Source organism: Aspergillus brunneoviolaceus (assembly GCF_003184695.1).
Source record: "Aspergillus brunneoviolaceus CBS 621.78 unplaced genomic scaffold BO95scaffold_91, whole genome shotgun sequence".
NCBI lineage: Eukaryota > Fungi > Ascomycota > Eurotiomycetes > Eurotiales > Aspergillaceae > Aspergillus > Aspergillus brunneoviolaceus.
In genome coordinates this window covers 96,918-112,947 of record NW_020290821.1, presented here as the reverse complement: position 1 = coordinate 112,947, position 16,030 = coordinate 96,918, and the positions used below count along the sequence as shown (strand labels likewise).

At 49.6% G+C, this 16,030-nt stretch overlaps 4 protein-coding genes across 4 annotated transcripts; all 4 read left to right on the top strand.

Annotated features, from left to right (window-relative positions):
- Nucleotides 1–468: 468 nt before the first annotated feature.
- On the top strand, nt 469–2,302 carry BO95DRAFT_374646 (C2 domain protein; the record flags this gene model as incomplete). Its single annotated transcript, XM_025583108.1, has 2 exons — nt 469–1,265; nt 1,336–2,302. The coding sequence occupies 2 exons, from the start codon at nt 469–471 to the stop codon at nt 2,300–2,302; spliced, it is 1,764 nt and encodes a 587-aa protein (XP_025437322.1).
- Nucleotides 2,303–4,029: 1,727 nt separating this feature from the next.
- Nucleotides 4,030–7,695, top strand: BO95DRAFT_457107 (putative ARF GTPase activator (Csx2); the record flags this gene model as incomplete). Its single annotated transcript, XM_025588455.1, has 5 exons — nt 4,030–4,093; nt 4,153–4,286; nt 4,385–6,030; nt 6,118–6,252; nt 6,300–7,695. The coding sequence occupies 5 exons, from the start codon at nt 4,030–4,032 to the stop codon at nt 7,693–7,695; spliced, it is 3,375 nt and encodes a 1,124-aa protein (XP_025437321.1).
- Nucleotides 7,696–12,320: 4,625 nt separating this feature from the next.
- Nucleotides 12,321–12,687, top strand: BO95DRAFT_288987 (uncharacterized protein). Its single transcript, XM_025581708.1, has one exon. It carries the CDS (start codon nt 12,400–12,402, stop codon nt 12,586–12,588), a length of 189 nt encoding a protein of 62 aa, XP_025437320.1. The 5' UTR covers nt 12,321–12,399; the 3' UTR covers nt 12,589–12,687.
- A 1,156-nt stretch (nt 12,688–13,843) lies between these two features.
- On the top strand, nt 13,844–15,066 carry BO95DRAFT_289024 (uncharacterized protein). The gene is made up of 3 exons (XM_025581709.1): nt 13,844–13,896; nt 13,950–14,234; nt 14,732–15,066. Exons 2-3 carry the CDS (start codon nt 14,075–14,077, stop codon nt 14,908–14,910), a joined length of 339 nt encoding a protein of 112 aa, XP_025437319.1. The 5' UTR covers nt 13,844–13,896; nt 13,950–14,074; the 3' UTR covers nt 14,911–15,066.
- Nucleotides 15,067–16,030: the final 964 nt, after the last annotated feature.

The window sequence follows — 16,030 nt, the reverse complement described above, 5'->3', positions numbered from 1 at the left end:
CTTGCCGAGACCAACAACAATCACTCACTCTCTCACACACACCCTCTTTCTCTCATCTCCCCCACACCCTCTCTCCCTCTCCCTCATTTCTCCCCTCTTCCCGTGGAGGGGCCGCATGATGTCAGTTCCCGCAACTCCGAGGTGTGGTTGAATAAAGTCCCAACCACGTATTATTCTTATTTCTGGTTCGGATCTCTTTCTTAATCGCCCGCACCTTCTTTTGAAAAGAGGAATCCAAACACAAAACAAGGGATTGAAATAAGAAAGAAGAAGAGAAGGGCAAAAAAAAGGAAGAGCAAGAACAATCAAAAGACAACACGGAACCGCAGACGTCTCCTGCATCATCCTGCGCCTGCTTGCTGATCCCCGCACACTCTTGCAGGTAACTGGCGGACCCGCGGGCCCCTACCCCATTACTTGCTATCGTACTTCATTTTGTCCAGCTTCAACTCCTTCCCTCCATCTCCCATGGAACAAGCGCAACCGCGGACACGTCGACGGCGTCCGGTAGATAAGTATGGTCCGAGATTCTTCGACAAGACAGAGCACGTGCAAGACAGAGCGGCTGCCATGAAGGCCACCTTGCACGGGGACGAACGCTCGCAATCGCAACCTGCTGGAGGCTTTGATAGTACCCCGTATCCTTATGCTCCGCCAGGGTATACCGTCAAATTTACTTTTCATCGTGGCGTCAACCTTCCTTGCGCGGATTTTGGTACCTTCTCTTCGGATCCCTATGTTCATGCTCAATTAATCGTCGACCTTCCGCAACGTCACAAGCAAGATCCCGTTATCTCGTTCCGAACGCCTACAGTGCGAAAGAACCGAGATCCGGTCTGGGAAAAGGAGTGGATTGTGGCCAATGTTCCGGCATCGGGCTTCCAGTTGAAATGTAATGTTTACGATGAGGATGCGACCGACCATGATGATAAACTTGGAAACGCCTACGTTGAAGTAGACTCAATCGATGAAGATTGGCCCACTATCAAGGAACAATCTTATCGTGTCAAGAAGCGACTGGGGAGCAAACGAGTATACTTGTTCGGCAACATTGCCGCCTTGGCTTCACGACGCCTCGACGTGGCTTCACACTTGGTGATCAGCATCGAGTGCCTAGGCAAGACGCCCGGTGATGAAGGAGCGCATATGTACACTGTTGGGCCGAATTACTGGTTTAAGCATTTCTCTCCCCTTATTGGCAGGTTAGCAGGCACCAAGGACGAAGTTCAGAGCCAGAATGGCCAAAAGACAATCAGTCGATACAAGTACGTCTACCTGTTCCAATCCAAGCGTATAGGTACAACGATTTCAACAAGCTCACTGCCCACATTTTAGCTTTCAAGCTATTCAAATACAATTCAAAGGCCCTGTGCCCGCCGAGCTGTATCATCGATATGTCGAATTCAAACCATTTGTGGCCGGAATGTTCACGTCCCACAGTCTTCGTGGAAGGATTCTCAACCGAGCGCTCCATCATCAACATGAGCGTATCTACAACTTCGACAAGACAACTCTTACCGGTCAATTCGCATCGCCGTGTGTTGAACTTACTCAGAAGTTTCTGGAGTTTGTTCACTATGCCCAGGGTGGGAGAATCTTCACCTACGTTATTACACTTGACGGACAATTTCGCTTCACGGAGACGGGAAAGGAATTCGGCATCGATCTCTTGAGCAAGCACACCATGCATAGCAATGTATCAATCTATATCGCGTATTCTGGGGAATTCTTTCTTCGACGACGAAAGCATCGCCATCACCGACAGCCTGACACCCCGCATCCTTCAGAAACCTGCAATTATTCCGCGGACGAGTCGCAAAATCACTTGGAAATGTCGGCCGATCCAGCTGACTACGAGCTTTTCATCGATAACGATAGCGGCACCTATCGTCCCAATGCCGAGTATCTTCCTCTTCTCAAGCAGTTCATTTCATCCAACTTGGTAGGTCTTCATATAACCACACTTGATTGCAAAGGGGATGCTGCGCAAATGGAAACATTGAAGAATGAGCAGCGAGAATTCAAAAAGCATGAGGGAAATCAAATGATTTTCCTTCAGCGAAGTAACAGCTCATCATTCTCTCTTTCCAGCTCAGACGAAGAGGACCTGAATGAACGCAGCGACGCGCACGCTCCACGCAGAGCAAGGGGGGACCTGGCGCATAAGGTCCACGAGATGCGCGATGTCAAAGGCCACTTGATAAACTGGGCGCAAGGAGATGACTATGCCGGCTCCAGATTCAAGGCGGGCAATTCCGCACAAGATCAGAGGGGTTTCGAAGGGGGTCCCGTGGATTTATGAATGCCCGACCCTTCATGTCCAGGTACACCGGAATCCTGCTTGCGTCGACCTATCTCGTACAGGGCTTTTGCAATGATCACTTGCTGGACATCCTCGAAGCTTTCTTCCACCCTTCGTTCCCCTTGGCCCTCATATTCTTATTTCGCCTCTCAATAGGCTCTTCGCTCTGCTCTCTTGCGTGTTTCCTCAGCGATATGCTTAGCTATTATACCTTCATTATCAGGCCCGCTCATTGATTAATTCTTAATGTTCATGACTTTATTGTTTCGTCCTAAGCCCAGAACAGCTAATAATACAACTGCTTGCGCCACTGCAATCCTCATTCATGATTCCAGCCCGCCTGTGGGGATCTCCGGGCGTCGTCTCTGCTTTAGCTGATTGTCTGGTGGTTATGGAACTTGCGCTCGACGAGTAGAATGCAGCCAGTATGTCGCTCAGATGTTGTATGCTGTGGACTCGATGCAATAAACCAAGAACGCGGCTGTTTCAAAGGACAATAGTTGGTAGCATGCAGAATAGCTGTGTGGTCCTGATGGCGTTCCTAGAGCACCAAAAGAAAAGAACAAGAAAGCAGGAAGGAGACAAGTTGATTACACTGTCTCTCAAATAGCTCTCGCAGGTCGCTATTACTATGACTAGACATACGATCCTACTTGACAGCTGCTTTGTGAAACACCCACCGTTCTATCTGCTCTGCGAGCACGGAAGGGAGCCCGCGTCTTATTACGTTCAATGCAACCCATTCAGGACGACAGGCTGCGGATTAAGGGAAATTGCGGCGAACTGCAACATATGCTTACACGAGGGGCAGGAGAATTCCCTGGGGCGGCTGTGATATGACTGAATTCTAATAACGAGATTGTGGGGTGAAAGAAGCTGACAGAGAGCTGTTGACAGGCATTATGAAGGAGGTGGATCATGGATAGGTAGCTTGATCAAACCTCCTCCTCAGAGGAAATGACGATACGTACCGTAAGGAGTAACAGAAGAGGAAACAACTGTCAAAACTGGCACAAACACAAGCGGCTTTTCGTTGTCGCAGGTCAGCCGGCAGAGAAATGAGCATCTTACCCGATTTTGTCTTAGCCCCCGGCGGGTCTGACTGCTTCGCCCTGGCTACTTACCTACCCTCTCCGTCCCTCTTTCTTTCTCACCCACTCTCAGATCGCAAACAACTTCAAAGGCCAGATTCCATATCTGTTCCTCGGGGTTCTCGTTTGTCGCATCCTCTGCAGTTTCTGAAGGGCTATTAATTGGTTTTGATCTGTCTGTCATTCTGGGCGTGCTCCATTTCCACTTCTCTTATCCTTTGCCCTCACCCCTCTTCCCCTCCTCCCTCCCTTCGCCTCCTCCCCGCGAACTTCGGACAACACCTCCTCCTGGCTTATTATACTTGAACTCAGAAGAGCAGATTCTGCTCCTTCCTCTCAGTTACCATCGCCGGAGCGATCCTTCCTCCGCGCGCACGCGATTTTCGTGACTTTCAGCACACGGTGCACAATCGTCTCGCAGCGAGCAAGTTTGGTCGCAAATAATTTAGTGACCCATCAATTATCTGAATGACGAGCCATTCTCTCGATAATCTCATTCTTTTTCGCCTTAGCCTTAGTCTGGCGCAACATCCGGCTACGGGACCGCAGACTGTCGATGCCCCCTCCTAGTCCCTCCGGTCACTTCTCCGGTCTTTGCTCTTCCGACGGTGATTCGATACCTCCAGCCACTTCACTATGGGCAATGTCGGAAGCCGCCTGGATGACTCCGGGAGCCTGTATTTCAAAGACCAGGCCAAATGTACGCCCCTCTTTAATTAAGGATGCAACAGATTTTGTGGCTCATTTGGACCCGTCTAGTCACGATTGCTGCTGTAACGATAACCAATTCTAGGCGCCGAGTGCTCCTACATCTCGTTCCCAACTCCTTTCCTGCTACCAGATACACCGCTAGGCGCGAAATTGGCGATGAGAGCCCGATCGAATACATACAGGTAAATCGAGAACGCCGGCTATATCGTGGCGGTAAATGCTTGGGTTTTTTGGGGGGGATAAACACCAGTAGCTAACTGCTTCGTTCACCGGTGGACAGGACCCTGATCTTTCGCCATCTGCACCCGTGCCCACATTTCTCTTGCGCTTGACCAACGAAGACGAGCTGAATTTCAATTTTACCTTTATCCTGAGACAAACCCAGACGGGAAACGCCGCCAATGCCACTGTCAATGGGGTCTCTACCTCTCTGCCTGAAGTAGCCGACACCGTTCTAACGGGCCTCACTTTCGCGCATGCGCCCAACACTAGAGACCTGGACAATCTTATCACTCGCGAGTTTCACGCCAATCCGAACCTCCAGAACAATTCTAATGTGCAGCTGGTTGGGGATTATTCGACTTCGGGCAATCCTTCGGTGCAATTTGAATGGTCGTGGAAATGGAAACCGCCCAAGGTCATAGAGGATAAAGGGGGTGGTTGGAGAAACAGCTGCAGTTTCCTTGACTACGACCAGAGAGCCAATCGGTTGAATACCCTTGCTCATTTCTCGTTTTGGGTGCACAGCACTCAGCGTGCTCTCCCCAGTCCTCAGGTCTTGTCACCAAGCCTAGAAATCCCTGTCCCTTTTCGGAATCGTATTCCTTCATCACAATCCATCGTCTCGCACTCCAGTGATGCAGATACAGCATCTAACCCTCATGCTGTGCCCGTCACACCTCCAGAAGCTGGCGACACGGCCTTCGTGCCCCCCCCTGGGTATGCACCCCCCCTTCCTGTCAAGGTCGATCTTCCTCATTCGCGCCCTGGAGAGGACATGAGTGTGGTCGAGGATGGCCCGTTATTTCGTGCGACGATGAAAGCATTGGAGCAAAAGACAGGGAATATGCGAGCGAAGATTAAGAAAGTCCTCAAAAAGGCTGAGGCCGCCCAGCAAGCACAAGTGGCCTGCAACGATGCTGTAGAAGCATTTCTTTCCGCATTGAACGAAGCTTCTACATCCAATGCCAATGCGATCCAGCCTGCACTTGACCATTATTTCGAAAAGACAGCACGCCAGATACTGAATTATGAGCGACTAAATACGACACAACTTCAAAAACTCGTTATTGAGCCATTGGTCAAACTCTACAATAACGATATTAAACAAGCCGAGGCCAAGAAAAAAGAGTTTGAAGAGGAGAGTAGGGATTATTATGCCTATGTCAGTCGCTATCTTGGCCAGCGACAGGATTCTTTGAAGGAAAAAAAACGAGCGGAGAGTGACTCGAAGTATCAGGCTAAGCGGCGCAATTTCGAATTAAAGCGTTTTGATTACTCCTCGTTCATGCAGGACCTGCACGGGGGTCGCAAGGAGCAGGAGGTTCTCTCTCACCTGACTAAGTATGCTGATACCCAGGCGAAGAGTTTCCTTGCGGCCGCCAAAAAGGTTGACGATATGGTTCCTCAGTTGGATGCTTTGATACATGAGGTTGGGCAGGCGGACAAGGAATTCCAGTTCCAACGAACGGAGAGGGAAGAAAAGCGGAGAGCACTGGAAAAGAGCAGCAACACCTTTCTCGAACCCGACTCTCTAATCTCAACGAGCGCCCCGTCTACATTTTCAGGGAGTACCAATGGAACTCAGAAATTGGAAAGTGATCTAGGCCGTGCAGATAGCACCGGTTCCCAATTACGAAGTGTGGCTAGCAACAACTCATCAATTCTACCGCAAGCAAACTCGTCCAGTACTCCGGCGGCCGCGTTGTCCATCCTTGCGTCGACGGCGGGCTCAAATGGTATGTTCACGCCCAGTTTTCAACGATTCCAGTCGTCATTATGGCGCTGTCTAAGATTTGACTCGCGCCCCACTCTCAACCGTACTGATAAAAATGCAGGCCAACAGAGGAAGGAAGGTCTTCTGTGGGCGCTGTCTCGCCCAGGCTCTCATATTGATCCCAAAGGCATCAACAAACAAGCCTGGCACAAGTGAATTCACCCACCTCTTCAGTTTGTCTTAAACTAACCACATACAGATTCTGGATTGTCTTAGATCAGGGAAAACTTTCCGAATACAGCAATTGGAAACAGAAGCTTGATCTTCACATGGATCCCATCGATCTGAGAATGGCATCCGTCCGAGAAGCCCGAAACGCCGAGCGGCGATTTTGCTTCGAAGTCATTACTCCACAGTACAAACGCATTTACCAGGCAACCTCCGAGGAGGATATGTCCAACTGGATAAGAGCAATCAACAATGCTCTGCAGAGTGCTGTAGAGGGTCGCGGCATGTCACCACCACCAATCGCCACGGACAATGATGGTGCCTCTTTCAGTCGTGATATCGGATCTGTGCTGACCGGAAAGACCACCTCATATTCTGTTCAACACTCCCAATCAACTGGCTCTAATAACAATGTCACTCGTCGCACCACTGTAGGTGCAAGACCAAGCTACGTTCGCGATAATCATGGCTTTGAGGAGAATCCTTCCAAGTTACTCCAAACAGTCCGCGATGCGGATCAAGGCAACAATTGGTGTGCTGATTGCGGCTCTACGTCTAAGGTTGAATGGGTGTCTATCAATCTGGGGATCGTCTTGTGCATCGAATGCAGTGGCATTCATCGATCACTTGGGACACATATCTCCAAGATACGATCTTTGACACTGGATGTGCACTCTTTCTCAAACGACATCGTTGAGATCCTCCTGCAGGTCGGCAACCGTGTCAGCAACATGATTTGGGAGGCAACACTTGACCAGTTACACAAGCCAATCGCCACTTCCACAAGGGAGCAAAGGTTGAAGTTCATCACGGCCAAGTATAGTGAACGAGCATTTGTCCAGGCGCTACCCTCCCCCTTATCCCGCTTTGCTACAGCGGACGAGACTCTTCTTGCTGCAATCAAAAGAAATGACATCCAAGGCGTACTTTATGGAATCGCGCTTCGCGCCAATGTCAACATCACCGACCGTTCTCGCAATACTCATGCCGTGTTTCTCGCCCTAGCCGCAGCTGATCCTGCATCACCGGGGTCGACCTCTAGTCTGTCAACCAGGTCACCTGCAGGTCCTCCTGTAAAAGCGATTCCTTTCCCGATTGCAGAGATCCTCGTTCAGAACGGGGCCGAGATTCCTCTGCAGCCTCCGCCTATTCCCCTTTCGCCAGCTGCCCAACTATATTTAAGTCAGAGGACCGCAAGAGTGCCCACTTGTATCAGTACTCCTTCCGCTCCTCCGACTGGGAAGAGTACAGCTGAAATCTCAGGTTCACCACCAACGATGCGAGGCCCGGGCACCGATAACAGCGTGGTATCGCCCACACAGGCTCCGAGCTCACTCGACAGTAGGGAGCGTGAGAAGTTGCACAAAAGAGGTAGTGCTGGTGCTAGGTTTGCTGGAAAAGTTGCCTCACTTGGTATAGACCGATAATCATTTCTCCTCTGCCTCTTCCGTCTTCCTCCTCCTATATTTCGTCTCTGTGTTTTATGTTCTATATCCTTCTCTTAATCCTAATCATAACGAGGCTCCAGTAGACATGATGTTATGCCGAGACCTAGGGCCATATATCTACAGTCTCGATGTCTAACTGAGAGAATGACTGTTATGTTACTGCCAAGACCACTAACGCCATTGTCACAAATTCTTGTTGATATCACCTTCATACAAACTCAGTCCAGCTCTTTGCTTTCTTGATTAGTCACCCGCTGCTACCCTTTCCATACTTTTGTCTTCTTCCGCCTTCGCACTGCTGGATCCCAATTCCTGGGAGAATCGTAAATCCCACAGTTCCAATCTTGGCCAATTCTCACACTGTTGTGGTCTTGGTACGTGCTGCCAAGTGTTCTTGATGAGATTACGGTAGGTCGCATCAGCTGTAGCAGATCGGCCCGCCGTAGACATGATTCTTTTACACGTTAAGAAATTCGACTAAACTGTCCAGATGGCAAATGACTCTGGTAAACTCAATTTCTTCTGTTCGGCGGCGGACAGCAATAGTCCGAGATACTTACGATGTGGCAAGAGAACACGAATTTTTTCTCGTCCAAGAGAGATCAGCGGTGCATGAAAGACTTTGATTACGGGCAATGACCCCTTCCAAGACACATTGGCCGACCAAGGCTGTGTTTTGAAACTATGGTGCAGGTTCGCCAGAGACCGCCATCAAAATGAGCATGGATACAGTGTGCTAGAGGTCATGATCTGCGCAACAGCCTTCGCCACAAGTTAATGTATTTATGAGTTAGTCCTTTCTTGTCACCCATGTAGGTTAAGGGGCGAAACCCAGCGCCGTCTCTTGTCCCTCCCCGCTGTTGACTGCGTCTCGATGCATGCATACGAAACAATTATCATTGGATGCATCGAACGACTCTATATAAGCCACAATAGCATCGCCCTACATGCTAGCCTCCTGGTGTGGATGAAGTGGAGACTACCTGGCAATACGACGGGCTAAATGGCTGAAGCAGGATGGCCAGTCGGGAGTTAAACACCTATCAGGGGGCCCAGGGGCACCAGGTAATGACGGTGGTGGTGTTGTAGTGGTACTCTCATGGCCAAAGGAGGGTGAAGTAATCGGCACATGAGCATGTCAAGGGCGCCACACTGGTCAGCCAAGCGTTCCTCACTTGAATGGCCGATCAGAATGTGCATATATGTTCTTGGAAGTATGGTGTCACTGCGTTTGCTGGTCAGCCTGAAGACAGACTCGAACTGGGTGGACCACTGCAAGGTTGCATGTGTAGTACTCGCGTATCGCCTTGTAAAGATCGGTTGTGAAGCTGCCAACCTCGACATATGCAAGCCCCTGTAGGCAGCTTTAATTCGGGTTGGTCCAAATCACATAGTTCCTTCCACAATGTCTCGCCTCTGTGCAGTACGGACCGCAAGGGACCAGTGTGTCATTTTCTCGTAGATTCTCGCAAATTCTCGCAGTGGTCTCGCAGTGTTGATAGTGCATGACGTCATGTGGCAGAAAAGGCAAGTGGCGATGAGGAAGGCGGTGTGTTAGATAGGATTCTCATTTTGAAAGCCTGTCCGCTTACATGATCACTGGGCAGATTGGCAAGCATCCTCATACTGTACACTGTACTGTCCTCATAACCTAACCTAATTTATGAGTGCTACTCATGATTGATTCGCATCTGTTGACTTACCGAGTGGGCATTGGAAGCTGGTTGCGCCTCAGTTGGCGCTGATTACCTCCCACCCGCTTCTGTAGTCTGTCCCTTACGGAGCAAATGAGTAGAGGCTTCTATCGGCAGATATAGGTTGCGCGTTCGCTAACGACTCGTGTCTGGTTTGTCGAGTGGCAAAGGCCTCATCGGATTTTATAGCACGCCAAAAAGGTCATTCCATCATGAGTACATACCTCGGGCCATGTTGATTACCGCAAGCAGTCTACCCTACAACGGGATGGTCCAGATTCTCGCCCTGATCCAGTGCTTCGTTAGGACATTGATGGTTGAATAGAGGGACATTCAAATGTGTCCGGTGCATCTGGTCTCTCTCAGTGCAGTCACGATCCACATGAAGTGCAGCAGCACATACATAGAATGGCCTTATAAGACCTCGCTATTTGTGGCTTGCTGCCTGCTCTATCAAGCCGTCGTGGATTTTAATTCATACGCCGTCACCATTGCTGCCCACGCAACTTGCAGCGCATGAAGGTCACCTGAGTGGAGATGGGGGCGGGTCCTTCTTTCATAGAGGCCAAATACAAGGGCGTTCGTTATCTGTAGACTTTCAGATGAATCAGTAAAGGGGGCTGAATCTCCTGCACATAACCGCTCCAGTATCGCTCAGGCAGACAAGTGTCAGCAGCTTCTGCAACAATGGCCCACTATACTCAAGTGATTAGAATGACCACTGCGCCTACACCGCATTCGCGAATGGTATACTTGCATTCCTCAATTGAGGGCAGATAAGCCTTCCACATCAGCAGAAAGCACACGCAGTAGGAGGCGGGGGAGCCCTGGAGACAAGACTCTTGTTTCGACGGTATGAGTAAGAGAGATGAATGAATTCACACACAGAAAAAAGCAACAGAAGATTTTAGTGAGTAAGAGTGCGCGAGGCGAGGGAAGTCGAGAAATTCATCAGTGATCATTGGGCCCAGTGCCCACTGTTCTCGAAAACACGAAGATTCAACGCAACTCGAAGGTTTTTTTTTATTTTCTTTTTTTATTTTGTTTTAGTCTTTTTTTTCGAGAGGGGAGAAAGCAATCATCTCGGAAATACTAGATGCAAGGGTGTGGGGGGGGGGATGAGGGGCGGTGGAAGAACATGCCATAGCAACACTACTACTGTAACTTTCCAACATTGGAGTGAAGTTTGAAGTGAAGTGCACTTACTAGGTACTCTGTAAGGTACTCGTTTGGAAGGCAGATAGACAATTTCCTCCAACGGTAAGGTAGCAAAGGTATCCATGATCTACCTACCTACATGAGTATGACCACGTACTTCTAGGTACAGTACCTACAATCTCACAGCACGAAGTGGGGATCAGCCACACTAATCGTGAAGATTAGGGATTGGTCGAAAGTATTGCCGGAAAAGAATGGGATGAGGTTGAAGTGGTCCAAGATTGATTGGCTGGCATTGCATCCGGTGCTCAAGTGGCCTGTGGATCCTCCTCATCCATTGCTAGTCTCTCAGAATCCACGGACCGCGGTAAGGTTAGGTTCCAGTTTTGTTGGCGTGCCTCTCGGTCCGTATTTTAGTGGTAAGTTAGCGGCTTAGGTCACTAAGTGACCTGCACATGTGCTCTACTGTACTACTGTGCACTGAGTACCAGCGGTTTTCAACTCATTAAATCAGTTGCCAGCCACTACTCCCACATGGACTATCTATCGCTCTGATACTTGGATTGGAAGTAATACACCAAGATCTTTTGAAAATTCTGTTTGTGTGTTGAGGGTGTATGCCTGCGAAGAAAGGCACACCCGTCATTTAAATATAAATCTAACAGTATCTACTTATTGTCCTAGTAGAAGTGCTGCTGCATGAAGCCTACCGGATAACGGATTCAAGTAACTACAGGTATTTTGTGTCCTGAGCTGGGTTTCCAGTTGGAGAATGATCGGGCCCTAGTGGGAATGCACTGGGACCACCACCCGCTCTAGACTAGGGAGTAGGTACAGTGTAGGTAGGTACCTAACTTACTATACTCCCCTCGTAGACTGCTAGCTGTCTGTTAGTCAATTCCGCAGTTTCCTCCTCCCCCACTTATCCATCCTTCCCGTAGCGAACGTCAACCTGAACTACAATTTTAATGTACTGGCACTAATGGGTAGCTGCACGAATTTTCTGTGTCTCCTCTCCGCCCCTTTCTCCGGCAATCATGCAATCGTTGAAACTCCATAGCCCTGATGCTCTCTCCACTCAACTAGCTTGAACCTGATAACTTGTCTCCGGCGCGGTAACATCTAGACTTTGAATTTGACCCGATGAGCTCCTTCGCCAATTGCTGCATGTAATCCGGCGGCGGCGGGAGTCCAGATCCATCCATCCTACTCGTAGCACGGAGACGACGGAATTGCTCGCTCAATTACTAACTGGAACTCATCGTTTGGAGTTTTTTCCAGTCTGAAATCTCAATGGGTCAAACATCTCTGCACTATCGAATCGCAGTTATCGAACTCTGGCGAGATCTCCACCCTCGCTTTTTTTTTCATGCCCCCCGTTTAGAGGTCTGAATAACTTGTACCAGATCTCTCCGTTCCAAGCTGGAACGTTCGTGATTAACCAGAAGGAATGTCTGCCTTGGATTATGAAAATGTGTTTCATAAGATCAACCTAAACGGGTATGCAAAAAAAGGAATCTCTAGGCCCTAAAAACCCGATACACTGTTACCTCGTCACCCAGGCCCCATTTCACACTTTACGGCGGCTTTCTTTTAACGTCGGTGGCAAACTAGCCTGTCGGTTGGCGGTCCTTTTCATAGAAGACGCGCCGGGGGGAAGGATGGTAAATTAGGACACGAGAGAAGGGAGGCGGGGAAAGGGAAAGGAGGGAGCGGGTAGAGCAAGAGCGCAAAGCGGAAAGAAATACCTTCTTTCCTTTTCGGCAAAAACGATCGACCTCACACTCGAACCCGATTGTGACCATGCTCCATGCCGACATTATAAGGGCAAATGATACTCGACTCACTACTCATCTGCGAGCATATACCCATAATTACGCGAAGATCATCGCGCTCATCAATCCGGCAACGCCGCAATATTATTATAATCATCATTATCATCATTATCATCCTGATTTTCTCCCCATTGACCTTACTCCGAGGTCATGACTTATGCTCACCGGATTGGGTTACTGTGTAGATCACCTTCACTATGGAGATATAAAAACTGCCTGCAGCTGTCAATCCCTTGTGGTTCAGTGCCACGCATACGCCTCGGGTTGGGGACCCATTCAAAGCCCTGATCAATGCGTATAGAGCGCACTCCTGATTTGCCACCTTCATGGAACGACGGTCCTCGATCGATGAAATGACCCCCCTGGGTGGGTTCGATTGCTCATGGAATCCTCGGAAATAGAGCGAGCCCTGCTTCAAGCTGTCATGAGGCAGGGAAAAAATCCCATCGAATTGTCTGACTGGGTCAGGGACATAACAGCGGTACCCAATCACGAACAGTTGGAGAAGCCATCGATGCTATCGATGCCAAAGTCCTCCCAGCCACTACGTACCTGGCTGATCCTAGACTATCTATTCTTGTCCTCCAACAACCCACGGAACGTCGGATGTGGCCGATTCGGTTCTGACATCCTGGTCTTTTATAATGGCTTGGAAGATTATTGAACGAGTTGTCTCCCATCTCTCGGACGGCCTGCGACCCTCAAGCCTGGCGGTGTCCGAACCCTCCACTCTGTTCTCCCGCTTTCACGATTCTTCTTTTTAGTTCCTTGCTATATATTTTCCTATGTTCGATCGACGTCTGCCGCAACGCTATACAATTCGGTTTCGATCATTCTTCGCAAGACACGGTGCGAAAAGGGCGCAGACAGACAGCCAGGCAGGCAAGAAACAGCCCAGCCTGTAAACCGCATCCGTAAATACGAAAGGGATTAGATCTTGCTGCTCATGTTTTCTCTCGTTTGAATTCTGTAAGTCACGGAATTGGTGACACTCTTCTACTCCTTCAACACCGCTGTCTACTGAGGGATAAGAAGCAACATTTCGTGTCAGTCAAACCTGCCGTGCTCAGTATTAGGATCGAGCTTGTCGATCCTCTGTGAGAGCTGATTGGGTCTCGCTCATGAATTGCTAAAACGTTGAAGCAAGGCCCGATCCGAATCGAAGCACCCGGTTTTAAACTGTGGATATCCCCCTTAGACTGGAGGCAGCCACAGCCACCAAATCCCAAGAGGGAAGGGCGAGAAGGAAACATCCCGTTCATTCACTCACTCACCTCACTTAAGGAGAAGACTGACCGAGTGGAGGGCGAGAGAGTCCGGCTCATCGGTCCCCTCTTGTCGTTGTCGCGGCCCCCGGGGGCGCCACTTTAAGGCAGAGGGAGAGAAAAGACCCTCGCCGCTATATACACAGGCCCCCGTCCTTTGCTTCATTTCCGTTCGGAAGTGCATTACCCACCTGCCCTGTGCAGGAGTTGCCCTTCCGAGCTCTGACGGTCAGAAGATCCGTTAGATTGCCCAGGGCTCTGCTAACCTGGTTGGTTTGAAGGCCATTCCTTCTCCATACCTAGTCTCCGCTTCGGTCTTTGGGCTACACTGTGTCTACACAAGGGCTCTTCTTGATGATCGTGATTATTTCTTCCGTTCACCGACACCGAGCCTGCCAACTGTTCAATGGCAAGTACCGTCGTTTCTCTTCTTGTTACTGTCCAGTATCAGACAATCCAGTGCTTAACACCGGAAGATACACTTTTTTATCGTTTCTTCACGCTGTTAGCTGCACACACCCTTTCGGCTTCGCACCTTTCCTTCCCCTCACTATTCTCCACCAAGAGTACGTTCACTTGACTCCTGCTGTTGTCTTTACTCTTTATCTCGGGGCTCGGTTTGCTGGAGGTTTTAAGCGGATGATCTCCAGATGTGAATTGTTCTGGTTCTGGATTCTTTCCTTTCCCCTCCCTCTTTAGTGTTGGGCTGCTTCCCCTTCCCCGTCCTTTGGCCGCGTTTTCAATTGAAATCCCTCCCCTTTCCCGCTTCCCAATCAGGACCGGCGGCATTTGCGCGTCAGCCAGTCAATCCTGATGAGCCTCAAACCATCCGCCGCTTCTTCCACCTTTTGAGTTACGACCCGTTCCAGCTCCAGTTCTAGCTGGAGCTTGGGGGATGGAATGATCTCAACAAAGATGACCTTGGTGGCTGCGGTCCTGAACATATTTGTGGGCCACCACATACTCTACTTTCTTTGATCTTCGTGGGAAGCAACGAATCTTCTGCTTTGGCATGATACAAGGTAGTCACTAAACTACGGGCTGGTGCCCTCTGCCTGTCCAGTGTCCACGGCAACATTTACCCCCCCCCCCCCTTCGGGCAGAGATGTAGCCTACTCTACTGAATGTGGGAGGCCAACTTCTTGCAAGTGCCTGCCGTCTACTCGCCTTACCCTTTTCTTTCCTCCCTTTATGGTCGTTCACCTATACCCCATTTTCTATTCCCCCTACTTCCGCCTATGAGATGGCCTCCAATCTTGCAGGTTCCTCATACCCTACCTGACCCATCTCTTACTACTTCCACCTCGACGCTTAGTCTGTTCTCCACCCTACTTGTGAGGCTGCTCTGAGATTCGTGCATGACTTTTGACAATGTGGCTCTGTGGCTCCTTGTCGTTTGGTCATACAGCTGGAGTGTCCTCTTTCAGGGTATTACGCCCATGTGGCAGATCGGGCCACTCTTTTTCTTCCGCAAAAAATCTGTCGGCGTCCAAGTATTCGGAGTAACTTACATCTTTTTTTCTTTTCCATCCCCCACCTCCTCTCAATTTCCTCACTGAGCCCGGCATCGAATGCCTATTATTGGCACAAATTTTTGGTGCGTGTGTGTGTGCGTGCGTGGGCTGGATCTATTCCTTTCAACATTGTGTTATGGTAGCCTTCCCACTAACCACTACACTAATGTGCATGCCCTCCTTCTAAGCCAGAGTTAGAGATTTCCTAGCTTGGTATTCATTGAAAGTTGTTCTGTTGTTGCGCGGATAGTTACATATGTCCGTCTGTTTCCTCCCCGCTACCCAACTCATCTGTGCCTCCCAGAAGTTTACGCGTCTGAAGATTTGTGTATGTCAAGACTCGTTTTAAAAATTCTAACCGGCTTTAATGACACAGAAAAGCCTCTTGTCGGTCATCAAGCAACCCTTGAGCAAGCCCGTAAGACGTGTTGGTAGCTTACAGGTCCTGGGGAAGGTATGTGACAGAGTGCCCTTTGCCTTTACCGACCACCCCTCTCTAATGCATAGAGATCATACTCATACAGTGAGATTTGCCGTTCCGGTGGTCATTCTCAGCTTGTATTATTCTACCATGCCTAACTCAAGTGATTGCGCTCCAATGGCCCAGCCAAACGCCACACTGGAAGTCGCAGATGGCACTAAACCACCGGCATCTTCGGGAAAAGGCAGCGAAGCAGAAATTGCTTATCGACCACCGGGTAAGTCTGTCTCAAGTTCTGTCGTCCACTTTTTCTTAATGAGTCAGAAGGGGAAAGAGTAAGGATATGAAATCGGAGAGAGCAAACAGCAAGCATTGGATCTTCTTAGGATTTTAGATTGACCGCCTCGTCAGGTTCATCCCGCTTCAG